Raw genomic sequence first — 24,496 nt, forward strand, 5'->3', positions numbered from 1 at the left:
TACCTGGTCAATGATGACATCGGAGTTATAACAACAAAGCGTGCATCAAGTGCAAAATGTCATATTACAACCAAGAGAACTCATGGTTCAAATGGCTCTGAGCACTATGGGACTTAACATCTGTGGTCCTCAGTCCCCTAGAACTTAGAACTACTTAAACCTAACTAACCTAAGGACATCACACACATCCATGCCCGAGGCAGGATTCGAACCTGCGACCGTAGCAGTCACGCGGTTCTGGACTGAGTGCCTTAACCGCGAGACCACCGCAGCCGGCAAGAGAACTCATTTATTAAGAGAAAAAAGTCCCTGAAATAGAGTGTACTGCTACTTGTTCTGCCTGCAGCATGTGATGGGATTTGAAATTTCACTGCAAATGTGTTGTTACACACACAGAGGTTCCTCTAACCAAAGAAGAATGTTGGGAATATCCCTGTTTTAACTTGAAAGAAACACAATGTTTTCCAAACTATATGATTGTGTTACATACCATAAGTAAGAATTACATTGACCCAAACCTACTACACTCTTGCCCATAAAAATGCAGTGTAAGTCAACCATTTACATACTAAAGCATAATAATGAGCTGCTTACAACTGTTCTGGATTATTTACCTGACCATTCAATCAGAAATTATGTCTGTGACACACACTGGAATATCCACTGCAAAACATTTTTATAGAATTAATGGTTGAACATCCCTTTGTAACTCAGTCTCAAGAAATAAGCTGTCAAAACATTGATGAATTTCTCTCTACAAGAAATGTGAAGTGTGCAAGATTGACTGACAAATCTGAAGTATGCCCTCTAACAGCTGTTGAATCAAAAAATAGGTCAACAAATTGACCTACATGGCACAGTGTTGGAAGTAAATATGGCATTTGCCACATGCATCATACCTATGTGCCAGATGTAGATCTAAGACCTGTCTGATACACACACACAGGACATCTTATTCCGGTCTCGTCACAGTCTTATTCTATGTGGGGCAGGGCAGCCTATGAAATCATTTTCTTTACACTGTGTTCCCAACTGTTTAAGATTTTGTTAAAGGCTAAAGCCTCTGTTCCACCAGGACTGTCATCAGAAATTTTAAAATTTATTATTGTTCATTAAAGGCTTGTTTCAACTATTGTGCCATTTTCAAGTGATATACTATGATACATATTAAAGGCATTTCAGTACAACCCACAAATTAATTTTGGTTAGGCACACATCAAGCACTTGAGTACATACACAGTGGTAAGTGTCATCAAGAGATAATGTGAAAAAACAAAGTGACCTGTTTTGCTGTCAACTGGTCCAAGTTATTTACTGTTAACAGTAGCACAAATGCTGACATTATCTCTTGCTGCTCACTACTGTAAGTGTGCTCCTGTGCTCAATGCAATCCTAGCCAAAATTAATGTGAGGGGTGGAGATTATTGAAATGCCTCTGACATGCATATTACTACATAATTTGAGAATGGTTCAACAGATGTAAGATGCCTGTACTAAACATACATATTTTTAATTTCTGATGACAATCCTGGTGGAAAACTTGTTTTAAGCTTTAACACAGCTTGTGAAAGCAGTGATGTAACATACCGGCTCCACTGTAATTTCTGCACAGCATTTTATGTTGGCATGACCATCAACTATTTGTGCACCTGAATGAATGGCCACTGCCAAACTGAATGTACTTAATTCCAATGGCTGCTTCATAAACTATGTCACCTAGATCCCCTCCCACGCAAAATACCAACTTCACTGACTTATGGGGATGGGAGCTGCCCTTTCAACACATCCCCCAATCCTGTAATCCTCCTGACCTTAATCTTCATTAAACCCTGCCCCATGCGAACACCCACTCCCGCCCCAAGACCCTAACTTCACTAATCCTCTTCTCCAGAGTATTCTTAATTCCATATTTTCATTTGTCCCCACCCCCCGCCCCTCCCAAAAAAATTCTCCCTCATGACACAACTCCTACTGCCTGGGGCCAAAACGAGCTCACTGGCGTCACATTCCTATCCCAGGCCCCTGGTCTCCTTTTTCTGCAACCCCCATGACACAAAACCCTCACCCCAACTGCATTGCTAGCACAATGTGGTCAACCAGAACAATGCAGCAGTACAGGTGTGTATACATGTGTACTCTACAGCTCTTAAGGACAGTTCACTTGAAAGCTAGCAGTGTTCTCAGTCATGTACCTGGGGACGACTTGGCACTTCAACTATTCATTTTACAGATATCCCATCCACCAAGGACTTTACTTTCCATTACCATATGTTCATCAAGGTGTATTTGAATCTTTAACTGCTAGCACAGCGACGTCCAAAAAAGTCACAAACTGGCACCATAGACTGTTCTGTCCTTTTATCATTTATTCATGTTTCAAATCCTACAGCATGTAAGATACTTATTACTTTTTTGGAATACCTTTATATTTAGAGTATCAGTTTTCATTCTCATTTTTTAACCATTGTGGTTAAACAGAAATTAGTAATACGAGATCTACACGAATAATTAAAGCTGTGTTGCAATTTGCATGCCACTTAACTGAACATGAATGTGATTCTCTTATTAGAAGACAATCAAGAATGAACAATTAAGTCTATTCCCAATATTTTTCTGGCATTCACATTGCTGCCTATCACCTACTTTGAACACACTAAAATAAGTTGACTTACATAAAACTACGAACGCAATAGTAGTAGTAGTAGTAGTAGTAGTAGTAGTAGTAGCAACAGCTTTATTCATCCACAGATCTCTTTAGGATATGGGACATGTAAAATGGGAAAAATCAACAGAAGCATTGATGAACTGATATGATTGCTTTCTCAATTTTTTGTCAGATGGTAGTGTGAGTGTAGCTACAGAGTTTCGAAGTTACAAAAAACTAATCCATGTTTTTGGATAATACAATAATAAATTAAATTGACAATGGAACGCAAATTAACCAATTTGCACATGTCATGTAGTACAGCAGGAAAATATATGGTTAAATAAATGGTACCCTACTTAACTGTACTCATTACAGTAACTGGCTGATAACAAAAAGTGACAAGTTTCAGAGCAACCACTACTACAGATTAATCAAATTTCCTTCTCCTTCAGTCTTGCAGTCTCTCTTAACACAGAGATCCCTTGGTTTATTTTACATTCCTTCCTAAAATTATCATGGAGACCACTATTTCTGTGTAATTCCCATATAATTTCAAGGCTATTTTCCTTACAACTTGTATATGTACAGCAGCAAAAGAAGCACTCATTACCATATACACCCTTTCAAGAGGAAACTGTACGGCATCATTACTTCTAGCATTAAGGGTAATTTAAATATGAAATGCCTCTCCATAATGACCAAGCTGCATCAGATTTTTCAGTGATGTATGTTAACAGTTTTGGGCTGCAGTGCCCTACGAAATTTTTTATCATCGAGTTTAACAGCAGAAACACACATACCTTTCTCCTAAAAGGAAAGCACCCTTTTTTATCAGGTTCTGGTAAAGCATCAATGATAAGGTCTGGAGTTGGAGTGTTGTTTGGACCAAATACATTTAGTTCCTTGAAGCATTCTGTCTCAATCATCTAAAAGAAAAAATAACAATACATAATATTTTACCTTATACTTAAAATTTTAACTCTGATGCACCATAAGCCAAATATAATTTTAAATATATGTTCTGAATATAATAGAGGGAAACATGCCACGTGGGAAAAATATATCTAAAAACAAAGATGATGTGACTTACCAAACGAAAGCACTGGCAGGTCGATAGACAAACAAACAAACACAAACATACATACAAAATTCAAGCTTTCGCAACCAACGATTGCTTCATCAGGAAAGAGGGAACGAGAGGGAAAGACGAAAGGATGTGGGTTTTAAGGGAGAGGGTAAGGAGTCATTCCAACCCCGGGAGCGGAAAGACTTACCTTAGGGGGAAAAAAGTACAGGTATACACTCACGCGCGCACACACACACATATCCATCCGCACATACACAGACACAAGCAGACATTTTTGTATAGTATTATGTCTGCTTGTGTGTGTGTGTGTGTGTGTGTGTGTGTGTGTGTGTGTGTGTGTGCGCCTTTTTTCCCCCTAAGGTAAGTCTTTCCGCTTCCGGGATTGGAATGACTCCTTACCCTCTCCCTTAAAACCCACATCCTTTCGTCTTTCCCTCTTTCCAGATGAAGCAACTGTTGGTTGCGAAAGCTTGAATTTTGTGTGTATGTTTGTGTGTGTATCGACCTGCCAGTGCTTTCGTTTGGTAAGTCACATCATCTTTGTTTTTAGATATAAATATATGTTCTTTATCATATGAAAATATGTCGATCAGTTGTATTAAGTGTTACATGACTAAGAATAATTTAATAATACTATACAAAATGAAAATGCAGTAACAAACCCAATAACTAACAATTAACATGGTATCAACTATTTCTGAAGAAAATATTTTGTTCCGCTATGATGAAACTCACTTCTCTGAGAGAGCAATATATTAGGAAAACAAACATAGGTATTCAGAAATAACTACTGGCTAAAAACAGTAAGAACCCCTGCACGAAGATGCATACAAATAAAATGCCAATGACAGTTTCTGTTTTTTGTAATAGGTTTTATGCCTTAAATTACAAAACTAAACAAATTTTCAACTTTAGTTACTGTAACCAACAAATAATGTTTGGTGTGGCGCATTTCAGCTGCACATTGCATAAGCCCACATATTGTTAATTATAAAGTGTATTAACATTTGTTATTTTGCATCAAGTTGTACTTTTTATAATGTTTCATGGGAAGACTGACTTGTGTCTGCAGAGTACACACAATAAATTTATGGCACACTAAAAATTCTCACATCCTTACTATGGACACAAACATTTAACAGAAAATTGACATCCAGTGCACAGTAAAAATGTCTTCAGCTACAGGCATCCACTGAACCTGCAAATTTTCAAAAATTGTCCACCCACTTTCCATTAGGTAGTCATCACTATCATTTCTCATCTTTTGGAATCCAATAAAGAACTCCCATGGTAAATGTGCGACACATATGCCTGACTGTATGTTCTGCCTGCTTCTACTTGATTTTCATTAATTATAATTACATTTACCACTGCACACCATTCTTTGATCCATTTACTTATTTTGCCAACCTTCCAAGTAATTTCCAAGATGCACCTCTCTTCTGCTCACTGATCAAACCTCAGTTTTTGAATGATTCTTTCTTTTAAACATTTATGTGATACTGCTATGAATCAAAAATGGTAACACACAGATTGTAAACTTTCCTTTTTACATACATCAAAATCTTCATTTCAAAAATCCTATTCAGTTTATTGAAAGCACTTCAGATAATATTTACTCTTCTGTTTATTTCTTTTGCTGTCCACCACCAATTGATTCTATGACTATATTGTTAATTTTTCCAGTTTTCTTACATGTTATTAATCTTATTTTCAAACCTACTTTTGAACTTGGTCTATTAAGTTTCACAAATTGTTGTTGATGTTTATCATCTGTACCAGAGGTAAATAATACAATGTTAGCAGAAGAAAAGTACAGATTGGCATATACAATTTTTTTCCACATCAAAGATTGAAAACTTTCTCTCTAGCAGAATAGTTTGGGTGATATGGGATTTCCTTCTAGGTTCTTCTTTCAATTCTAAATTTTACAATATCCCAACACAGTTTGTTGGAAGATTTCATTTTAACTGAGTAAAAGACTTTTGCAATATACATGAATCCCACAAAGTGTTAATCCATTATCATGATTCCACTCTAAAATTTTGTCACTTGCAAATGACCCTTCTGAAGTCAACTTGTTCCACTCCAAGCTTAAAAACCAATGTTTTTTCTAAGCAATTAATGATAATTTTAGTGAAAACCTTGCATATTACAGAGCGAATCCACTACTTTGTTTCTTCATACTTTCAGTGTTTCACATTTTTTCTCTTATCAAATATTCACTGTTCGTCTCACCTCTTCCTGTAGATATTTCTGAACAGTGTTATTTATTTCCACATACAAGGGGATGCTGACAAGTCATCAGCTTTTACTAGTTAAACCTGCTATGGATTAATTCTGATGTTTTGGCATTAAACTTTATTCTTTACATTATATCTGACATTAATTACGTAGCAGTAACATTAGTTATTGTTTTTCTGTGCAGATTTGAAGCGAACATGGAGCAAGAAAATAGGGAATTCACAATGAAAGAGAGCCCAGCTGTGATTATGTATGTATTTTCTTCTTCTTCTTCTTCTTCAAGAGAAAATGGCCAAACAAATTTATCATGATATGGCACATACAAAATGGGTTACCAAATGTCTCACCACGGACTAAAAGCATGAACCAGAGTTGCTTCATAATACCTTTTCAGTCCAGTTTCACTGGGATCCTGTGGGATTTTTGAACCGTCTCATCACCATGGATAAAACATGGAGATACACATATGATCCAGAGACTGAAGAATAGACACGCAGTAGTTCTCCACATCCAAAGAAGTTCAAAACACAAAGATCAGCAGAAAAGTTGCTCATATCAGTCTTTTGGAATAAAGATGGAATTATATGTGTTAGCTACTTGCATCTTGGTAAAGCCATGGCAGCAAAGTACTGTGTTGAACTACTCAACAAACTGAAGCAACGATTGGTCTCTGAACATCAAAAAATGCTGAGAAAAGGAATCTTGTTTCTGCAAGATGATGCCCTGCTTCACACAGCAAGAACAGCCAGATCTTCACTTTGAAATCCACAGACATACATCCCATTCACCTAACTTGGCCCCTTCAGATTATTATCTGTTCCCAAACCTCCAGAAACATCTCAAGGGAAGGTGACTTCTGAACACTGAGGAAGCCAGAATGGCTTTAGATGATTAGTTTGCAGCACAATTCTTTTATTTATTTAGATTTTTTTCCCTAAGAAAAAACATAGGTTAAACAAGCTGGAATATGTTGAGTAAATAATTTCTTTTTCAAAACCATAACAGCATTTTCTATTTATAAAGCCAAGGACTTATCAGTACTCCCTTGTATTATATCATGTGCTAGAAACTCTTGCTTCCTCTTTTATAGCTGCCTTGCACGACTTGGGATTTTCTTTCCCTTGGTATCTTCTACTTGTAAAATCTTCTAATCGTTACAAAAGTACCTCCTTGAAATAACTGCCCCTTTCATCTATATCTGTGTAGCCTTTATTTTCTAAGATGCTGACCTTTCTGGTTATTTAGTCTGGCATATCATCCTATTCATAAATAAATTCGTATAATCTACATTTATAACTTGCTGAGTAATCTGTCCATTTGTAGCTAAAAAAGCACAGACATTATTATACATACATATTAACATTATGGCAGATTTTATTACTTAGTGTTTTTGTTAGTAAAGAAACATGCATTCAGCTGCAGTGAAATTCATGGGATTACTATCTACAGCTCATCAAATATTCTAATTGGCACCCACGGTAAAAGTCATAGCATTGAAAAGAATTATGCAGGACACACTGAAAAACAGATGCTCTCTATGCTAGTCTATCTTGACCAAGACTCTTCATAACTACTGCAACCTACATTCATTTAAACCTGATTACTGTATACATGTCTCAGTCTCTCTCTACAATTTCTACCCCTTGAACCGCCCCCCCCCCCCCCACACACACACACACACAGACACAAAACTACAATACCAAACTGAAAATTCCTTGATGTCTCAGGATGTATCCTATCAAACGAACCTCTCTTTGAGTTATGTTGTGCATTAGAGGTGACACGCACATATAAACATAATATAAGGGCTTCTGAAAATGGCATTGTGTTGCCAAAGTGTGTCATGGCAAACTACTTTTAACATTAAAAGTTTGTAAAAAATGTAATTGTACATTTTGCACCTCACAGGTCTCAAAATGTGATAAATTGAAGTTTTTCTTTAAGTTGCATCTATAACTGTTATGTAAACGAAAAATGATTGCTAATGTTCCAGAGAAATATGGAAGCTTATGTTACGGTTTGGTTTTGCACTTGTGAGGAAACTCATAATTAAATAGGAACTGTGTGCAAATGTGATCTGAGAAGATACGAGATGGCAAAAAATGTTTCAGGCCATACAAGGCTGAGAGATAAACAATGAAGTTGCAAGTTTTGGATGTGCTTATTAGTAGTCAAAAGTAACAGCTATGAAGATCCAAAACATTACATTATTAATTGCAAGAAATTTTGAGGTTGATCTTTTTAACTATATGATAAAGGAGATAAATGAGAGCAAATGTGGAGTTCACCATTGAGACACACACATGAACTGCTGAGAGCCAAATTCGTATAACTCAGTTTTTCCTAATTCTGAGAAATGAAAAGTTTTGCACTTTGTTTAATGTAAATTCATACTTTCCAATAACTTGTGATTCATTTGATGAAATGTACAAATGAAATATTATAATTACATTTACTACAAACATTTTAGTTTATTTCAGCAGTGCGTTCATCAACAGTTACAAATTACTGTTTTTAAATAGTGGAGTTTCTTAAACTGTAATTCTTGTCATGCTGATATTTTGAGACACTTTATAATGGAGCATGTCTACTCAACTTCACTGTTCACGCCATCATCTACTGCTAAACAGCCAACATGCCCATGTCCAGACTCCTGAGCCAAACTTGTAGTTGTCAACTGGATGATGAAAGCGTAGTGCACCCGAGGGATGTATGGGGGGGAGTGTTATCATGTCTCTACATTTTTGCCTTGGTGACAGGTCACACAGCATTGTTTAGAGGGATGAGATGAACACTAGACATGCGAGGATGGCCACGAGTATGATGTGAAGTTTTAATATTCAAAGTTTTCAAAGGGATTCCTGCATCAAGAGATTCTTTGTATAAAAAGAGGTGTGGGCACTCTTTATGGAAAAGAAGCCAAGGAATGTGAAGCCAATTGAACTTTCCATTAGGCGTATTATTCTTTCTAAATGTCACACTTTCTTCTATATCCTTTGTTGAGCCAAAATCATAAAGGGCCATTCTACAAATTGTAAAGGGTTGTTTTCTCTTCGCCTTTCGAATGACATTACACCAATCACCCAGAGCAAAAATTTGAGCAGATCTTGATTTTGTCTCAATAACTCTGAAATCCTGATTGTTTGGTGGAAAGGAATGTCCCAATAACAAATACTTATGGGCAACTCTACAGATCCCATTTCTTGAGTTCTTTACACTCTCTATTCAAATTGTGCAAGTTTCGAATTCTGATTTCGATCAGTTGCTGGGTCACTGTATGCTGTTACGTAATGAGCATTACAGGTATGGAGTTCTACATGCTTTAGAAGGTAGGAACCTACTTCTTGGGAGCCTTTTGATGCCGAAGTCTCAACATAAATGTACATAAAGCCTTGTCCGTTTTGAGATCATGAATGCTGCAGTTGTATATGTACAAGTTACTCAAACAATAACGTTTTGATATTGAAACTTTAGGGAAAGGCAATGCTTTCTGGAGATCAAAACTTATGGTTATGATATTCACATTGCCTTGACTGGGTTTGGTGTCCTCAGCCAAACACTGCCATGCTATATCTGCTTTCTCCAATGTTCATTTTGTTTTTGCACTAATGCCAATTTAAGTGGCTCTTCTGCAGTCAAAATTCTCATCTTTAAGGAGTCACATGTAGCACAGGAATCCGTCACTGGGGCATGGAACAAGTTGAATCTCTCATTGAAAACATGTCTGTAGAAACTCTCCTTCACTACACTTCTTTCTCCCAGTTAATTTTCCCTGTTGCCAGCTGTTTCTGGTGATTTTGAGGTGGCACGAGAGGAACAACGTGTCTGGTACTCTCAAGCAGCTCTGGTGGTAGTTATTGTTATACCATTTCTCCACAACGATTTCTGTGAATTGTGAGTAAACTGAGTGGTATTACTCCAAAACTACAGGGTGACAGGAGGTCTGAAGTAAATATAATACAGTTAGTCACGTCGGTTATTTTCAACATACACAACGTAAAGGCATCTTTTAAAAAAAGTAAAATACATATATTAACCTTTTTCAGTCAACCAATTTGAGTGGTGAAGCTAAAAATGTCATACTTTTTACTCCGCTACGCAAAGATACAGCAAAATATTGCATAATCTGTTAATACATCTCTTTCATCAGATACTGACTGAACAATATACAGGGTGGTCCATTGATTGTGACCGGACCAAATATCTCATGAAATAAGCGTCAAACAAAAAAACTACAAAGAACAAAACTTGTCTAGCTTGAAGGGGGAAACCAGATGGCACTATGGCTGGCCTGCTAGATGGTGCTGCCATAGGTCAAACGGATATCAACTATGTTTTATTAAATAGGAACCCTCATTTTTTATTACATATTAGTGTAGCATGTAAAGAAATATCAATGTTTTACTTGGACCACTTTTTTCGCTTTGTGATAGATGGTGCTGCAATAGTCACAAACATATGACTCACAATTTTAGACGAACAGTTGGTAACAGGTAGGTTTTTTAAATTAAAATACAGAACGTAGGTATGTTTGATAATTTTTATTTTGGTTGTTCCAGTGTGAAACATGTACCTAAAATGAGGGCCAATTATCCAACCTCCCATAATGCCACACCATACATTAAACCGCCAGGGTTGCTGATGTTCCACTTGTCGCAGCCATAGTGGATTTTCCGTTGCCCATTAGTGCATATTATGACAGTTTACGTTACTGCTGATGATGAATGATGCTTCATCGCTAAATAAAAACGCGTGCAAAAAATCTTCCATCGTCCTGTAATTCCTCTTGTACCCAGTGGCAGAACTGTACACGACGTTCAAAGTCATCACCATGCAATTCCTGGTGCATAGAAATATCGTACAGGTGCAATTGATGTTGATGTAGCCTTCTCAACACCAACGTTTTTGAGATTCCTGATTCTCACGCAATTTGTGTGCTACTGAAGTGCGGATTAGCCGCAACAGCAGCTAAAACACCTACTTGGGCATCATCATTTGTTGCAGGTCGTGGTTGACGTTTCACATGTGGTTAAACACTTCCTGTTTCCTCAAATAATTTAACTATCCGGAAAACGGTCCGGACATTTGGATGATGTCATCCAGGATACCGAGCAGCATACATAGCACATGCCCGTTGGCCATTTTGATCACAATAACCATACATCAACACAATATCGACCTTTTCCGCAATTGGTACACAGTCCATTTTAACACAGGTAATGTATCAAGAAAGCAAATACCATCTGCACTGGCGGAATGTTACGTGATACCACTTACTTATACATTTGTGGCTATTACAGCGCTATCTGTCACAAAGCGAAAAAAGGAGTCCAACTAAAACGTTCATTTTTCCTTACATACTACACAAATACGTAATAAAAAATGGAGGATCCTATTGTTAAAAAAAAAACAACAACGCAGTTGATATCTGTTTGACCTATGGCAGCGCCATCAGGTTTCCCCCTTCAAGCTAGACAGACGAGTTTCGTTCTTTGTACTTTTTTCGTTTGATGCTTATTTCGTGAGATATTTGGCCCGATCACTATCAATGGACCATCCTGATTACAAACCAGAAGCTTTTTAAATTTAATTCATGGCTAGAGCAGAATTTGTGGGAAGAATATAGAAATGATTTTTGTGGGCAATTTGGAACTAACTGCAAAGACTGATTATCAACCATTATCTGATGTTGATTTATCTAAAATGTGTGATTTTTCATATAGAATTTGGTGATTATAACTTAGTATTAGCATTAAGTGAGAAGATCACTGATGAGAGGTGATAAGATTCAGATATTCATTTTAAGTTCAAACTGTACCCTGCCAAAACAACCTAGGAAAAATTATGATGTTTGTTGTAATGCTTCAGGTACTCTACAGTCTGTCCGCACTTGAGCACAATGTAAAAACATCCATACAATCACATGAAACTGTTTTAGAAGTCCTCCTTTAGGGTGCTGTTAAACTTGTGAATCACACTGGCTTGGATGTCAGTTATGTAGCCATAGTATTGACACTTCACATGTACAATTTGTCACTTTGTGCTATGTTCAAATTCATAACACCAACTCTTGTGACAATATTTTCCAGAAAAGAATTGTCTGCATTTTGCATTGCAATCAAATCACTGAGGCATCTACTTTTTTTTTTTTTTTTCTGGAAGTCGAAGTGTGCAGGACAAACTTTGCACATACTTTTCTCTTCTTAAAAACATTCTGGAGAATATCCTGAACACTATTTCGAGATATTGTTGAACTGCTACTTACGACACAACAATGTTGACACACTACGGTGGCACGTCTGCCCCTTAACACTGCCTGCTCACAACCAACTGGGTGAATGCACATATGTTGTATACGCTTGTTAGTTCAAGCTGCCACTGTAGTTACTATGCTGATGCCACTTATATGTCAAGGAAAAAATTAGCCTCAGAACTTTTTAGACAAATGGTGTATGCTGCATTACAGAGAGAGAGAGAGAGAGAGAGAGAGAGAGAGAGAGAGAGAGAGAGAGAGAGAAATTAAATATTTTTTGAGAATAAAGTAGAAACAAGAAAGAAGATTTGAAGTAGAAAGCAGAAGGTATCAGGCCTACATTAAGCATAATGTGGTAGGTAAGTCGATGTTCAATCCAAAAATGAGTTTGGGATATACTTTTATACGCCACTAGCAAGATGTTATATTTATATGTCGAGCCCTCGCAGGATTTACAGTTTTTGTGAAATCTGTAGACTGACACCTACAAGGATCAGAGTTGATCATTGTATTTCTTCATGTTTTGTTTACAACAGAATGGTCCTCCTATTATTCTACATACTTTATTTACATTTTCTTCTACTACCCCTAACATTTTACGTAAATGTGGTAAAGCTGGATATGCAGACGACACGTCATGTTTACTGTGTGCATAAGAGTGTTGTATTCATTGTATTTAGATGTAGTTACTGGCAGTGCCAATGGCGACATACCACTTTCGGTTTGAGAAATACATCAATTACACTCACATTTTATTAGTCCTTATCTTTTGTAAATGATTCTGCTGCACTACCATTCAACTCAATAACAGCAGCATGTTGCTTTCTTCATCGGAATACTGTTCTTTTGCTTAAAGTTACAATGCAGGAGTGAGTATTTTCTCTCGTAGGCATTGTGATGTTGTATTTAATATATAATTGGTCATTCATTATGATGTTGTTTTTGTTGTTGTTGTGGTCTTCAGTCCTGAGACTGGTTTGATGCAGCTCTCCATGCTACTCTATCCTGTGCAAGCTTCTTCATCTCCCAGAACCCACTGCAACCCACATCCTTCTGAATCTGCTTAATGCAGTCATCTCTTGGTCTCCCTCTACGATTTTTACCCTCTACGCTGCCCTCCAATACTAAATTGGTGTTCCCTTGATGCCTCAGAACATGTCCTACCAACCGATCCCTTCTTCTGGCCAAGTTGTGCCACAAACTTCTCTTCTCCCCAATCCTACTCAATACTTCCTCATTAGTTATGTGATCTACCCATCTAATCTTCAGCATTCTTCTGTAGCACCACATTTCGAAAGCTTCTATTCTCTTCTTGTCCAAACTATTTATCGTTCATGTTTCACTTCCATACATGGCTACACTCCATATAAATACTTTCAGAAAAGACTTCCTAACACTTAATCTATACTCGATGTTAACAAATTTCTCTTATTCAGAAACGCTTTCCTTCCCATTGCCAGTCTACATTTTATATCCTTTCTACTTCGACCATCATCAGTTATTTTGCTCCCCAAATAGCAAAATTCCTTTACTACTTTAAGTGTCTCATTTCCTAATCTAATTCTCTCAGCATCACCTGACTTAATTCGACTACATTCCATTATTCTCGTTTTGCTTTTGTTGATGTTCATTTTATATCCTCCTTTCAAGACACTATCCATTCCGTTCAACTGCTCTTCGAAGTCCTTTGCTGTCTCTGACAGAATTACGATGTCATCGGCGAACCGCAAAGTTTTTATTTCTTCTCCATGAATTTTAATACCTACTCCAAATTTTCCTTTTGTTTCCTTTACTGCTTGCTCAATATACAGATTGAATAACATCGGGGATAGACTACAACCCTGTCTCACTCCCTTCCCAACCACTGCTTCCCTTTCATGTCCCTCGACTCTTATAACTGCCATCTGGTTTCTGTACAAATTGTAAATAGCCTTTCCCTCCCTATATTTCACCCCTGCCACCTTCAGAATTTGAAAGAGAGTATTCCACTCAACATTGCCAAAAGCTTTCTCTAAGTCTACAAATGCTAGAAACGTAGGTTTGCCCTTCCTTAATCTAGCTTCTAAGATAAGTCATAGGGTCAGTATTGCCTCATGTGTTCCAAAATTTCTACGGAATCCAAACTGATCTTCCCCGAGGTCGGTTTCTACTAGTTTTTCCATTCGTCTGTAAAGAATTCGTGTAGGTATTTTGCAGCTGTGACTTATTAAACTGATAGTTCGGTCATTTTCACATCTGTCAACACCTGCTTTCTTTGGGATTGGAATTATTATATTCTTCTTGAAGTCTGAGGGTATTTCGCCTGTCTCATACATTTTGCTCACCAGATGGTAGAGTTGTCAGGACTGGCTCTCCCAAGGCCGTCAGTAGTTCCAATGGAATGTTGTCTACTCCGGGGGCCTTGTTTCGACTCAGGTCTTTCAGTGCTCTGTCAAACTCTACACGCAGTATCATATCTCCCATTTCGTCTTCATCTACATCCTCTTCCATTTCCATAATATTGTCCTCAAGTACATCGCCCTTGTATAGACCCTCTATATACTCCTTCCACCTTTCTGCTTTCCCTTCTTTGCTTAGAACTGGGTTTCCATCTGAACTCTTGATGTTCATACAAGTGGTTCTCTTATCTCCAAAGGTATCTTTAATTTTCCTGTACGCAGTATCTATCTTATTCCTAGTGAGATAAGCCTCTACATCCTTACATTTGTCCTCTAGCCATCCCTGCTTAGCCATTTTGCACTTCCTGTCGATCTCATTTTTGAGACGTCTGTATTCCTTTTTGCCTGCTTCATTTACTGCATTTTTATATTTTCTCCTTAAATTCAATATTGATTGTTATTCCTGCACAAATTTGCAAAGGTCATTTATTTACTGAATATGAACGAACGGGATGGCAATTTATCAGTATGTATTTTTCAAATACATCTAACGTTCCAGCAACACAAATATCAGATCGTCTCAAAAGCTATTTATGTTAATACAACACTGATGTACATGTAAACTGATGCATCTGAAGCATAGAATTTTAATTTTTCTTGGCATTTACTATTAGAAATTTTTCATTAACCACATAAGATGACAACTGTACTCATCATCATCAGTTATCTGCTATATTAGCACGCCCTTTGCCTCTCCATTTTCTGCAATCCATTGCTTCCTTCTTAAGGCTGCTGTATGCTGTACCGTCCATCATGTCATCCAATATCTGGAATCTCTTCCTTCCTCGCTTCCTTTTCCCTTCTACATAACCTTCTAAAACTGTTTTTATCAGTCCGTCATTCTTTCTCCATATATACCCAATCCAATTTCTTTTTCTTCTCTTTATTACATCTAGTAACTGTCTCTTCTCTCCCACTCTTCTCAGTACCTCTTCATTTTCTACTCTGTCCATCCAACTTATTCTTTCCATCTTCTGCCATGTCCAGATCTCAAAAGCCTCCAGCCTTTCTCTGTCTTTTTTCCTCATAGTCCATGTTTCAGCGCCATATAGAAGAACGCTCCATACAAGACATTTTATGAGTCTCTTTCTGAGTTCTCTGTCCAGACCGCTGCAGAAGAGTCTCCTTTTCTTATAAAACGCCTCTGTTGCCATTGCTATCCTTGTTTTAATTTCCGTGGTGCATTTCCAGTCAGTGTCTATCCTGCTCCAAGATACTTAAAATTTTGCACCTGTTCTAGTGTTTCTCCATTCAGAATAATTTTTATTTCCTTATTTCCTCCTAGTGCCAACGCTTTTGTTTTATTTGTGTTATTTTCATTCCATTTTTTTCCCATTACTTGCAATGGTGTACACCAAATCCTGTAATTGTTTTTCCCCTGTGGCTAGAAGGACCATGTCATCAGCAAATCTCAAACACCCTACTCTTCTTCCTCCAATTTCTGCTCCTTTGTCATCTAATGAGCATTGGTCAATCATATTTTCCAAGTAGAGGTTGAAAAGAGTAGGTGATAAACAGCATCCTTATCTTACTCCTTTTCCTAGTCTGATCCAGTTTGTACTTTCTCCTCTCACTTTAACTGAAACTTTTTGATTAAGATATAATGAGTTTATAAGTCTTCTGGTTTTTCAGTCCACTCTCTTTCCCCTCATAGTCGGCAGCTTGTCCCAAACCACATTGTCAAATGCCTTTTCTAGATCGATGAAGCACATATATAGGTCTCTTCCATTTTCAATAAACCTTTCTCCCAAGATTCGTAGGAGCCCTATTGCATCTCTGGAGCCCGTATTCCGTCTAAAGCCAAACTGAAACTTCCTGGCAGATTAAAACTGTGTGCCCGACCGAAACTCGAACTCGGGACCTTTGCCTATCGCGGGCAAGTGCTCTACCATCTGAGTTACCAAAGCACAACTCACGCCCGGTACTCACAGCTTTACTTCTGCCAGTGTCTTGTCTCCTATCTTCCAAACTTTACAGAAGCTCTTCTGCGAACCTTGCAGAACTGGAAACATCCCTCAGGCTGTGGCTAAGCCATGTCTCCGCTATATCCTTCCTTTCAGGACTGCTAGTTCTGCAAGGTTCGCAGAAGAGCTTCTGTAAAGTTTGGAAGGTAGGAGACGAGATACTGGCAGAAGTAAAGCTGTGAGTACCGGGCGTGAGTCGTGCTTCGGTAGCTCAGATGGCAGAGCACTTGCCCGCGAAAGGAAAAGGTCCCGAGTTCGAGTCTCGGTCGCGCACACAGTTTTAATCTGCCAGGAAGTTTCATATCAGCGCACACTCCGCTGCAGAGTGAAAATCTCATTCTGGAAACATCCCCCAGGCTGTGGCTAAGCCATGTCTCCACTATATCCTTCCTTTCAGAAATGCTAGTTCTGCAAGGTTTGCAGAAGAGCTTCTGTAAAGTTTGGAAGGTAGGAGACGAGATACTGGCAGAAGTAAAGCTGTGAGTACCGGGCGTGAGTCGTGTTCGGTAGCTCAGATGGTAGAGCAGTTGCCCGGGAAAGGCAAAGGTGCCGAGTTCGAGTCTCGGTCGAGCACACAGTTTTAATCTGCCAGGAAATTTCATATCAGCGCACACTCTGCTGCAGAGTAAAAATCTCATTCTAAAGCCAAACTGCTTCTCGCCAAGATTCTCCTCCATTACTTTTTCCAAGTCTTTTATTAATTATTCTTAACATCACTTTGGCTGCATGTGAAATGAGGCTGACTGTCCTGTGCTCGCTGCATTTCTTGGTTCCTTGTTTTTTCGGTAATGGAATCATTACTGTTGTCAGAAAGACCTCAGGCCATTCACCACTGTCATATATTTTATTACATAACCTCATTATTTCTGTTATTCCATCGTGGTTCAAGCATTTTAGTATTTCTCCCGGTATTGTGTCTGTACCTACCGCTTTGCCATGTTTCATTGCAGCTATGGCAGACTTTACTTTTTCCATTATGATGGTCGGTCCTTTCTCGTCGTCACTTACACTGCTGTGTGATTCAAGTTCCGGAGTTTCTGGTTTGCTATTTGTGTCATATAGCTCTTTTATATATTCTTCCCATCTCTGGGGGACATCGTCACGATCTTTGCACACTACCTCTTCGTCTTTACTCAAAATTTCCATAGTAGCACTTCCTGCTCTGTTTTGTTCCCATGTCATAGTCTTTACTCTGTTGTATAGTAAGTCGTACCTTCCCTTCCTGTCCAGTTCTTCAATTCCATCACATTCCTCTTTTAGCCATTTTTTTTATAGCCTGCTCTGTTTCTCTTCACAGATCATGTATTTAACTTTTGGTATATCTGTCTTGCATCTTCAGTGTTCTTGTTTTTCAATTTTCTTCTCTCCTCCATTTTGGAAATCATTTCTTGTGTGACCCATGGTTTTTTTGACCTTTTCCCTTTTACATACCCTATATTTTGCTGTCCTGCTTTAATGATTCCTTCTTTCAGCATATTCCAGTACTCGTTGGCATTATCAGGTGCTTCTTTGTCTTGTAATGTGTTTAGAAAGTCCTGAGACAGCATTTCTGTAATTTGTTATTTGTTGGATCTTATCTTCTCTAAATCCCACTTCTTTACCATGGTCACCGACATCAGTTTTTTCATTCTTATTTCTATTTCTGCCATAAGTCAGTTGTGGTCACTATTAATATCTGCACCTGTTAATGTGTGCACCTTCTTGATTCCATTCCTGTATCTTTCTTCTACCAGTATAAAATTGATTTGGTTTCTGTATTTATCCCCTGGTGATTTCCAAGTGTAGAGCCTCCTCTTGTGATTCTTGACCCATGTGTTTGCCGCTATCAACTGCCTTTCCCTGCAGAAGTCAATTAACCATTCACCTATGTCGTTTCTACTTCCAAGACAATGACTGCCTACTATGTTTCCCTCTTTCCCTTCTCCCACAATGGCATTCCAGTCTCCCATTACTATTGTGCAGCATTTTTTATTTTCGTCCATTATTCTCTCTATTACATTGTACGTTTCCTCTACAATTTGGTCGTCATGTTCTGAAGTTGGCATATACACCTGGACAATCAGTAAATCTTCTTGTGCTCCTTTCAGCCTTACACCAATAACCCGGTCATTTGCATAGTCTATTCCACACATTTAGCCAATTCCTTTGTCATAATCATTCCTACTCCATTAATTCCTTTTACTTCTCCTCCTGAGTAGTAGAATACATATTCATCTGATTGCAACTCTCCATGTCCATTCCATCTTACCTCAGCAACTCCTACTCTGTTGTATAGTAAATCGTATCTTCCCTTCCTGTCCAGTTCTTCAATTTCATCACATACTGTACTACACGACTATAATTATTATTTTTTCTTTGGTGTTGTAGAAGTAGTTATTGGTGCACTGCATTAGAATTTCTGTTTGAGGACGTTAGCAACATCACTTTGGTGAGGGGAAATCAGGCAATGGACGTGACTAAGAACATAAATAATGATGTGCTAACATTAATGTTATACTAAATGGTAGTTATGCGCCTTTGTAGCAGTGGAATTGGTATCATTTTGGTAAAATAATGAAATTCTTTTAATGAGTAACTCAGTGATAATGGAATGCTAATAAAAACAATACACTTGTAAGTTACATAGACTGCTTGATAAGGTCATGTAAATGAGTACTTAGAAGACAGACATGAAGTTGAAGAATGCTCCAAATATGTTTATTGTTAAAGTGGGTGTAAGGTCAAACATGTAATTTTCAAACCATATGCTGGACCCTAAGGCACTATGAGATCAAAAGTATCCAGACACCCCCAAAAACATATGTTTTTTATGTTAGATACATTGTGCTGCCACCTGCTGCCAGGTACCTCAGTAGTCATTAGACATTGTGAGAGAGCAGAACTCGCGGACTTCGAACGTGGTCAGGTGATTGGGAGTCACTTGTATCATACATATGTACAAAAGATTTCCACACTCCTAAACATCCCTAGGTCCACTGTTTCCTATGTGATGGTGAAGTGGAAACGTGAAGTTACACGTACGCCACAGAAGCATACAGGCCGACCTTGTCTGCTGACTGACAGAGACTGCCGACAGTTGAATACGGTTGTACATGTAATAGGCAGACATCTATCCAGACCATCACACAGGAATTCCAAGCTGCACCAGAATCCACTGCAAGCACTATGTCAGTTAGGTGAGAAGTGAGAAAACTTTGATTTCATGGTTGAACAGCTGCTCATAAGCCACACATCACGTCGGTAAATGACAAACAATGCCTCACTTGGTGTAAGGAGCATAAACAGTGCATGACTGAACAATGGAAAAACATTGTGTGGAGTGACAAATCACGTAGACAATGTGGCGATCGGTTAGTATGGTGTTGGTATGGCAAATGCCCAGTGAACATCATCTGCCGGCGTGTGTGGTGGCAACAGTAAAATTCGGAGTTAGTGGTGTTATGGTGTGGTAGTGTTTTTCATGGAGGGGGCTTGCACGCTTTGTTGTTTTGTGTGGCACTATCATAGCACAGGCTTACATTGATGTTTTAAGCATCTTCTTGCTTCCCACTGTTGAAGAGAAATTCGGCGATGGTGATTGCATCTTTCAACACGATCGAGCACCTGTTCATAATGTACGGCCTGTGGTGGAGTGGTTACATGACAATAATATCCCTGTAAGGGACTGGCCTGCTCATAATCCTGACCTGAATCCTATAGAACACCTTTGGGATGTTTTAGAATGCTGACTTTGTGCCAGGCATCATCAACCAACATCGATACCTCTCCTCAGTGCAGCACTCTATGAAGAATGGGCTGCCATACCCCAAGAAACCTTCCAGCACCTGAATGAACGCATGCCTGCGAGAGTGGAATCTGTCATCCAAGGCTAAGAATGGGCCAACACCATATTTAATTCCAGCATTACTGATGGAGGGTGCCACGAACACTTAAGCCATTTTCAGCCAGGTGTCCGGATACTTTTGGTCACATAGTGTATATGCCATATAGTAGGAAACAGGGTGAAAGGTGTCTGAGGAAAGAAGTGAAAGTGACAATTTATGCAGATGCAGGATACTAAAACTAAAATGAAACGAAATGTTCATAAACAACTATTTAAGTGGGTAACAGATACTGAAAACATGTAAAATATAAAATACTTAAAAAAAGTTTACCTGGATAAGTAGATAATGTAGAACAAAAATTTGCAAAATTCTTAACACTGTACCTGATTACTCACAAGCTGAGAAAATACAATTTTGTTCAAAAAGAACACAGTCTTAGGCTATAAAATAAAAAGAATGTCATTGCAAAACAGTGGTGACAACATTCTGTAGTATCCAGCAATTTACTAAATCCATAGTTTGTCATACTGATCCATATGTCATGGATCATTTTTGGGGGAGGTCAGGCAACTAATACTGTGCTGCATTAAAATTTAACAAAGATGTCTAAAAGACATAATACAAGCAAACTAAAACTAAGAAGCTATGTGAATAATGCACCTAATATTCAAATATGAGACATCATTTTTAAATTCATATTAAATTAAACCATTGATCTAAAACAATGAGTGCCTGCATTTTTTCAGCAGAGGGTTTCCGAGGTGTGTTTCTGCTTGTGTACATGATGAGCTGCAGGTGACTGGGCCACCTGTGTATGTTGCCAAAATCCCTTAAATACACACAACTCCTTAAGTCACATTGGGGATTGAGTGTTTTATCTGTTTCTTTCAGGTGATGTCCATAGACTTAAAGTTCTTCCAGTATGATAAAAAATTGACTTTCAGATGCGACGTGCAAAATTTCAATATGTTTGTCCGTTGGTCCTACTGAGTGTTTAGTTTCAGTTATGTGATCTCTAAATGCTGTCTTACTATTTCATAGTGCAGTGTGTCTGCAAACTAGATCTCAAAAGTTCTATTAATCATATATATATATATATATATATATACTGTTTACGACATCCATTATGTTTAATCTTATACAGACCTGATGCATTAAATTTCCAAATTTTACACGTGGAAGAACTTGAAATCTCTGGATTTGACCTGAAGTACCAGATAAAACACTCAATCTCCAATGTGACTTCAGCAATTTTGATGAAGTACTCAGACGGTTAGTCAGCACCAACTCCATGTTTCCTAGAGCGCCACTCAGCAGAAGACGACCTTAGCAGCCGACCACACTTTCAGGCAGAATGACAGTGCACATTTCAGACACCCTCTGCTGAAAACTGTGTGCACTCAAATGTTTCAGATCAAAGTTTTAATTTAACTCTCAATTTTAAAAAGATGTCTCGTGTTTGAATATTAGGTGTACTATTCACATAGCTTTTTACTTTTAAATTAATTGTGTTACTTTTAAACAATGTATTTCTTACCCTGTTCCTCCCCTCCCTCCCCCCCTCTCCCACCAACCTCCTATGCATCGTCCATGACATATGGTTCTATAAGACTATCCGTGGAATTTGTAAACTGCTGGATACCACTGCATATGGTCCCAGGTGTAGTATAGTACTGTTAGTTTTTTTTAAAGAAATACGAGTTTTAACAACTCATAGTCAGTCAGGTACATGTTTCTAGAATTTTAAGTATTTCACGCTCCATTATCTAACTACCGTATTTACTCGAATCTAAGCTGCACTTTCTCCCCCCCCCTCCGGTTTTTGTGATCCAAAAAACCGCCGGCGGCTTAGAATCGAGTGCCAAGTAAGTGGAAGTTCTGAAAAATTTTGTAGGTACTGCCACAACTAACTTCTGCCGTCGAATATATGTAGCGCTAAAGAGGCATGCATTGCAGGCACAAAGATAAATACTGGTGCCAAAACCTCTGCGTCAGTAAAAAAAAAAGAGTGGAAGACGAGCTTTTTTCGCCGCCTTGAGTTTCGACCACTGCATTTTCATACATTATCCAACAAAGTAAATACAAATTCCATATTGTTCATCTTCGAATGTAGCAGCATTTCAATGTACCACGAAAATCCGACTGGCAAGACTGTTTGGGATGTCTGTCAATATGGCCAACTCTACGATCTGAATTTTTTCCTACCTGCGAGAAGAGATAGTTGCTAATAGGAACTTTTATGAACTGTGAATCACATGCAGTATTCTCTTCACCATAAGACTAATTCGAATATAAACATTTTGCCATGTATGTGTTTCGCGTTTGCTGCTATCTCATTTAAATCCTGTCTGCCTAATAAACTACGAAACTAGAGTGAGACAACAGCAGACGCAGACGAATATACATATCATGTCATGTTTATATTCGTATTATTCGTGTCAGTCAGAAATGAAGCACGGCAATTGACTAGATTTTTAAATCTAAGATAGCTCTGTGCAGAATTTAATGTACTAAAGAGGCGTCTGCAAAGATTTTCAAACGGAGAAAAATTTTCGCTAAACTCCCGTTCAGAACATGATCTATCATACGCAGCCTATTATTTGGTTCTTGTTAATCATTACCAAAGAAAGCAGCAGTGTAACAACAAATAGCAGTCTCCTGTCATTGTTTCGCTAATGAGATGATTCCTCTCTCTCTCTCTCTCTCTCTCTCTCTCTCTCTCTCCCCCCTTCTTTTTTTTGTTAAAATTGTAAGTGGCGGTAGCGCGCACAAAAGCAAGCCATGCCGCGAGCGCCGACAGGCCGTAAACACTCATTATCAGAATGTGACAAACAATGCATGAGACATTACAGTAATGCATTTTCAGTTTAGAGTGACGTAAACACCTGTAACAAAGAGAACGTCACTTACCAGATCAAAGAAAAATAAGTAATGAATTCAAACTCGTCGAGGCACGTGACAAAGGAAGGGTACCCGCATAAATACGGACGGAGCACCTGACGCATAGCAATGGCTACCTGGTAAAGCTTAGCTTCTAAGCTTACGACTCGAGCCAAACTACTGTAACTGTATCGTCATTCATTCGACCTAAATTGTGTCTCATATTACAATGGACCAACTTTGTTTCTATTTGGAGGTGTGGCCTAAAACTTTTCTCTCCCCTTGAATTTCAAGTCTCAAATTTCAGGTGTGGCTTAGATTTGGGAAAAATTTTTTTTCCTCGATTTCGAGTCTCAATTTTTGGGTGTGGCTTAGATTAGAGTAAAAACGGTATTCAGGTACAATTTTAAGTATTTTAAATTTTAAATATTTTCCACAGTATCCATTTAAACAGTTATTTATTAATGTTTCATTTTATTTTAGTTTTACATCTGAAGATGATCGGGTCAAAAAAGAGATCGGAGGCTTTTGTGCCAGTCTTCGTGCTGGATAGCTATTGCCCAGTCATTTGCATAGAAAAACTTTCTGGACTGTGCTGGAGGAATATCAAATATATATAAAGTAAAGAGCAGTGTAACAAGAATGTATCCCTGTGGTAAGACATTATTTAATATTTTTGCACGAACAGTGCCTTTTCCTGTAGTTAAAGTAAATATCTTTCCAATTACCATGTTGCCAGTTACTTCTGTAGTCCATCTGCATAGAACAAGTTGCAGCAATATATAAAGCAGCTCATGCCTCCAAACTGTGTCAAACTGATGTTTACTGCTTCATTTGGTATCCTGTAGCAATAAGTGTTGTTCATGGTAAGACCTTATCAGCACAGCTCCATCCTGGAAGGCCCTACTGAAAGATCACTGGACTAATCCAATCATGAAAGATTCTCTCAAGGAACTTACAAATAGTGCTCAATAGCCTGATTGGTTGATAGTTCTTTGGCTGGCCTGATGCCCTGTGGGGTTTGAGTTTTGCTACGATTTTTGATCGCTTCATTTTTTGTGGGACTGCATCAGAATAACGCAAATAAGAAATCCAGCAGCCATATGAGATGAATTCCATCACTTCGCAGTACCTTCCCAGAGAAAAGTTATTAGGTAGA

General features: G+C 38.2%; 1 protein-coding gene across 1 annotated transcript in view; it reads right to left on the reverse strand.

The window, feature by feature from the left end:
- Positions 1-24,496, reverse strand: part of LOC126356366 (G protein-coupled receptor kinase 2) — a 152,868-nt gene that overhangs the window by 13,271 nt on the left and 115,101 nt on the right. Inside the window, exon 13 of the mRNA XM_050007352.1 lies at positions 3,448-3,573. Within this exon, the coding sequence (XP_049863309.1) occupies positions 3,448-3,573 (126 nt within the window). The remainder of the gene's footprint in view (positions 1-3,447; positions 3,574-24,496) is intronic.

Source organism: Schistocerca gregaria, chromosome 3, assembly GCF_023897955.1.
Source record: "Schistocerca gregaria isolate iqSchGreg1 chromosome 3, iqSchGreg1.2, whole genome shotgun sequence".
Lineage (NCBI taxonomy): Eukaryota > Metazoa > Arthropoda > Insecta > Orthoptera > Acrididae > Schistocerca > Schistocerca gregaria.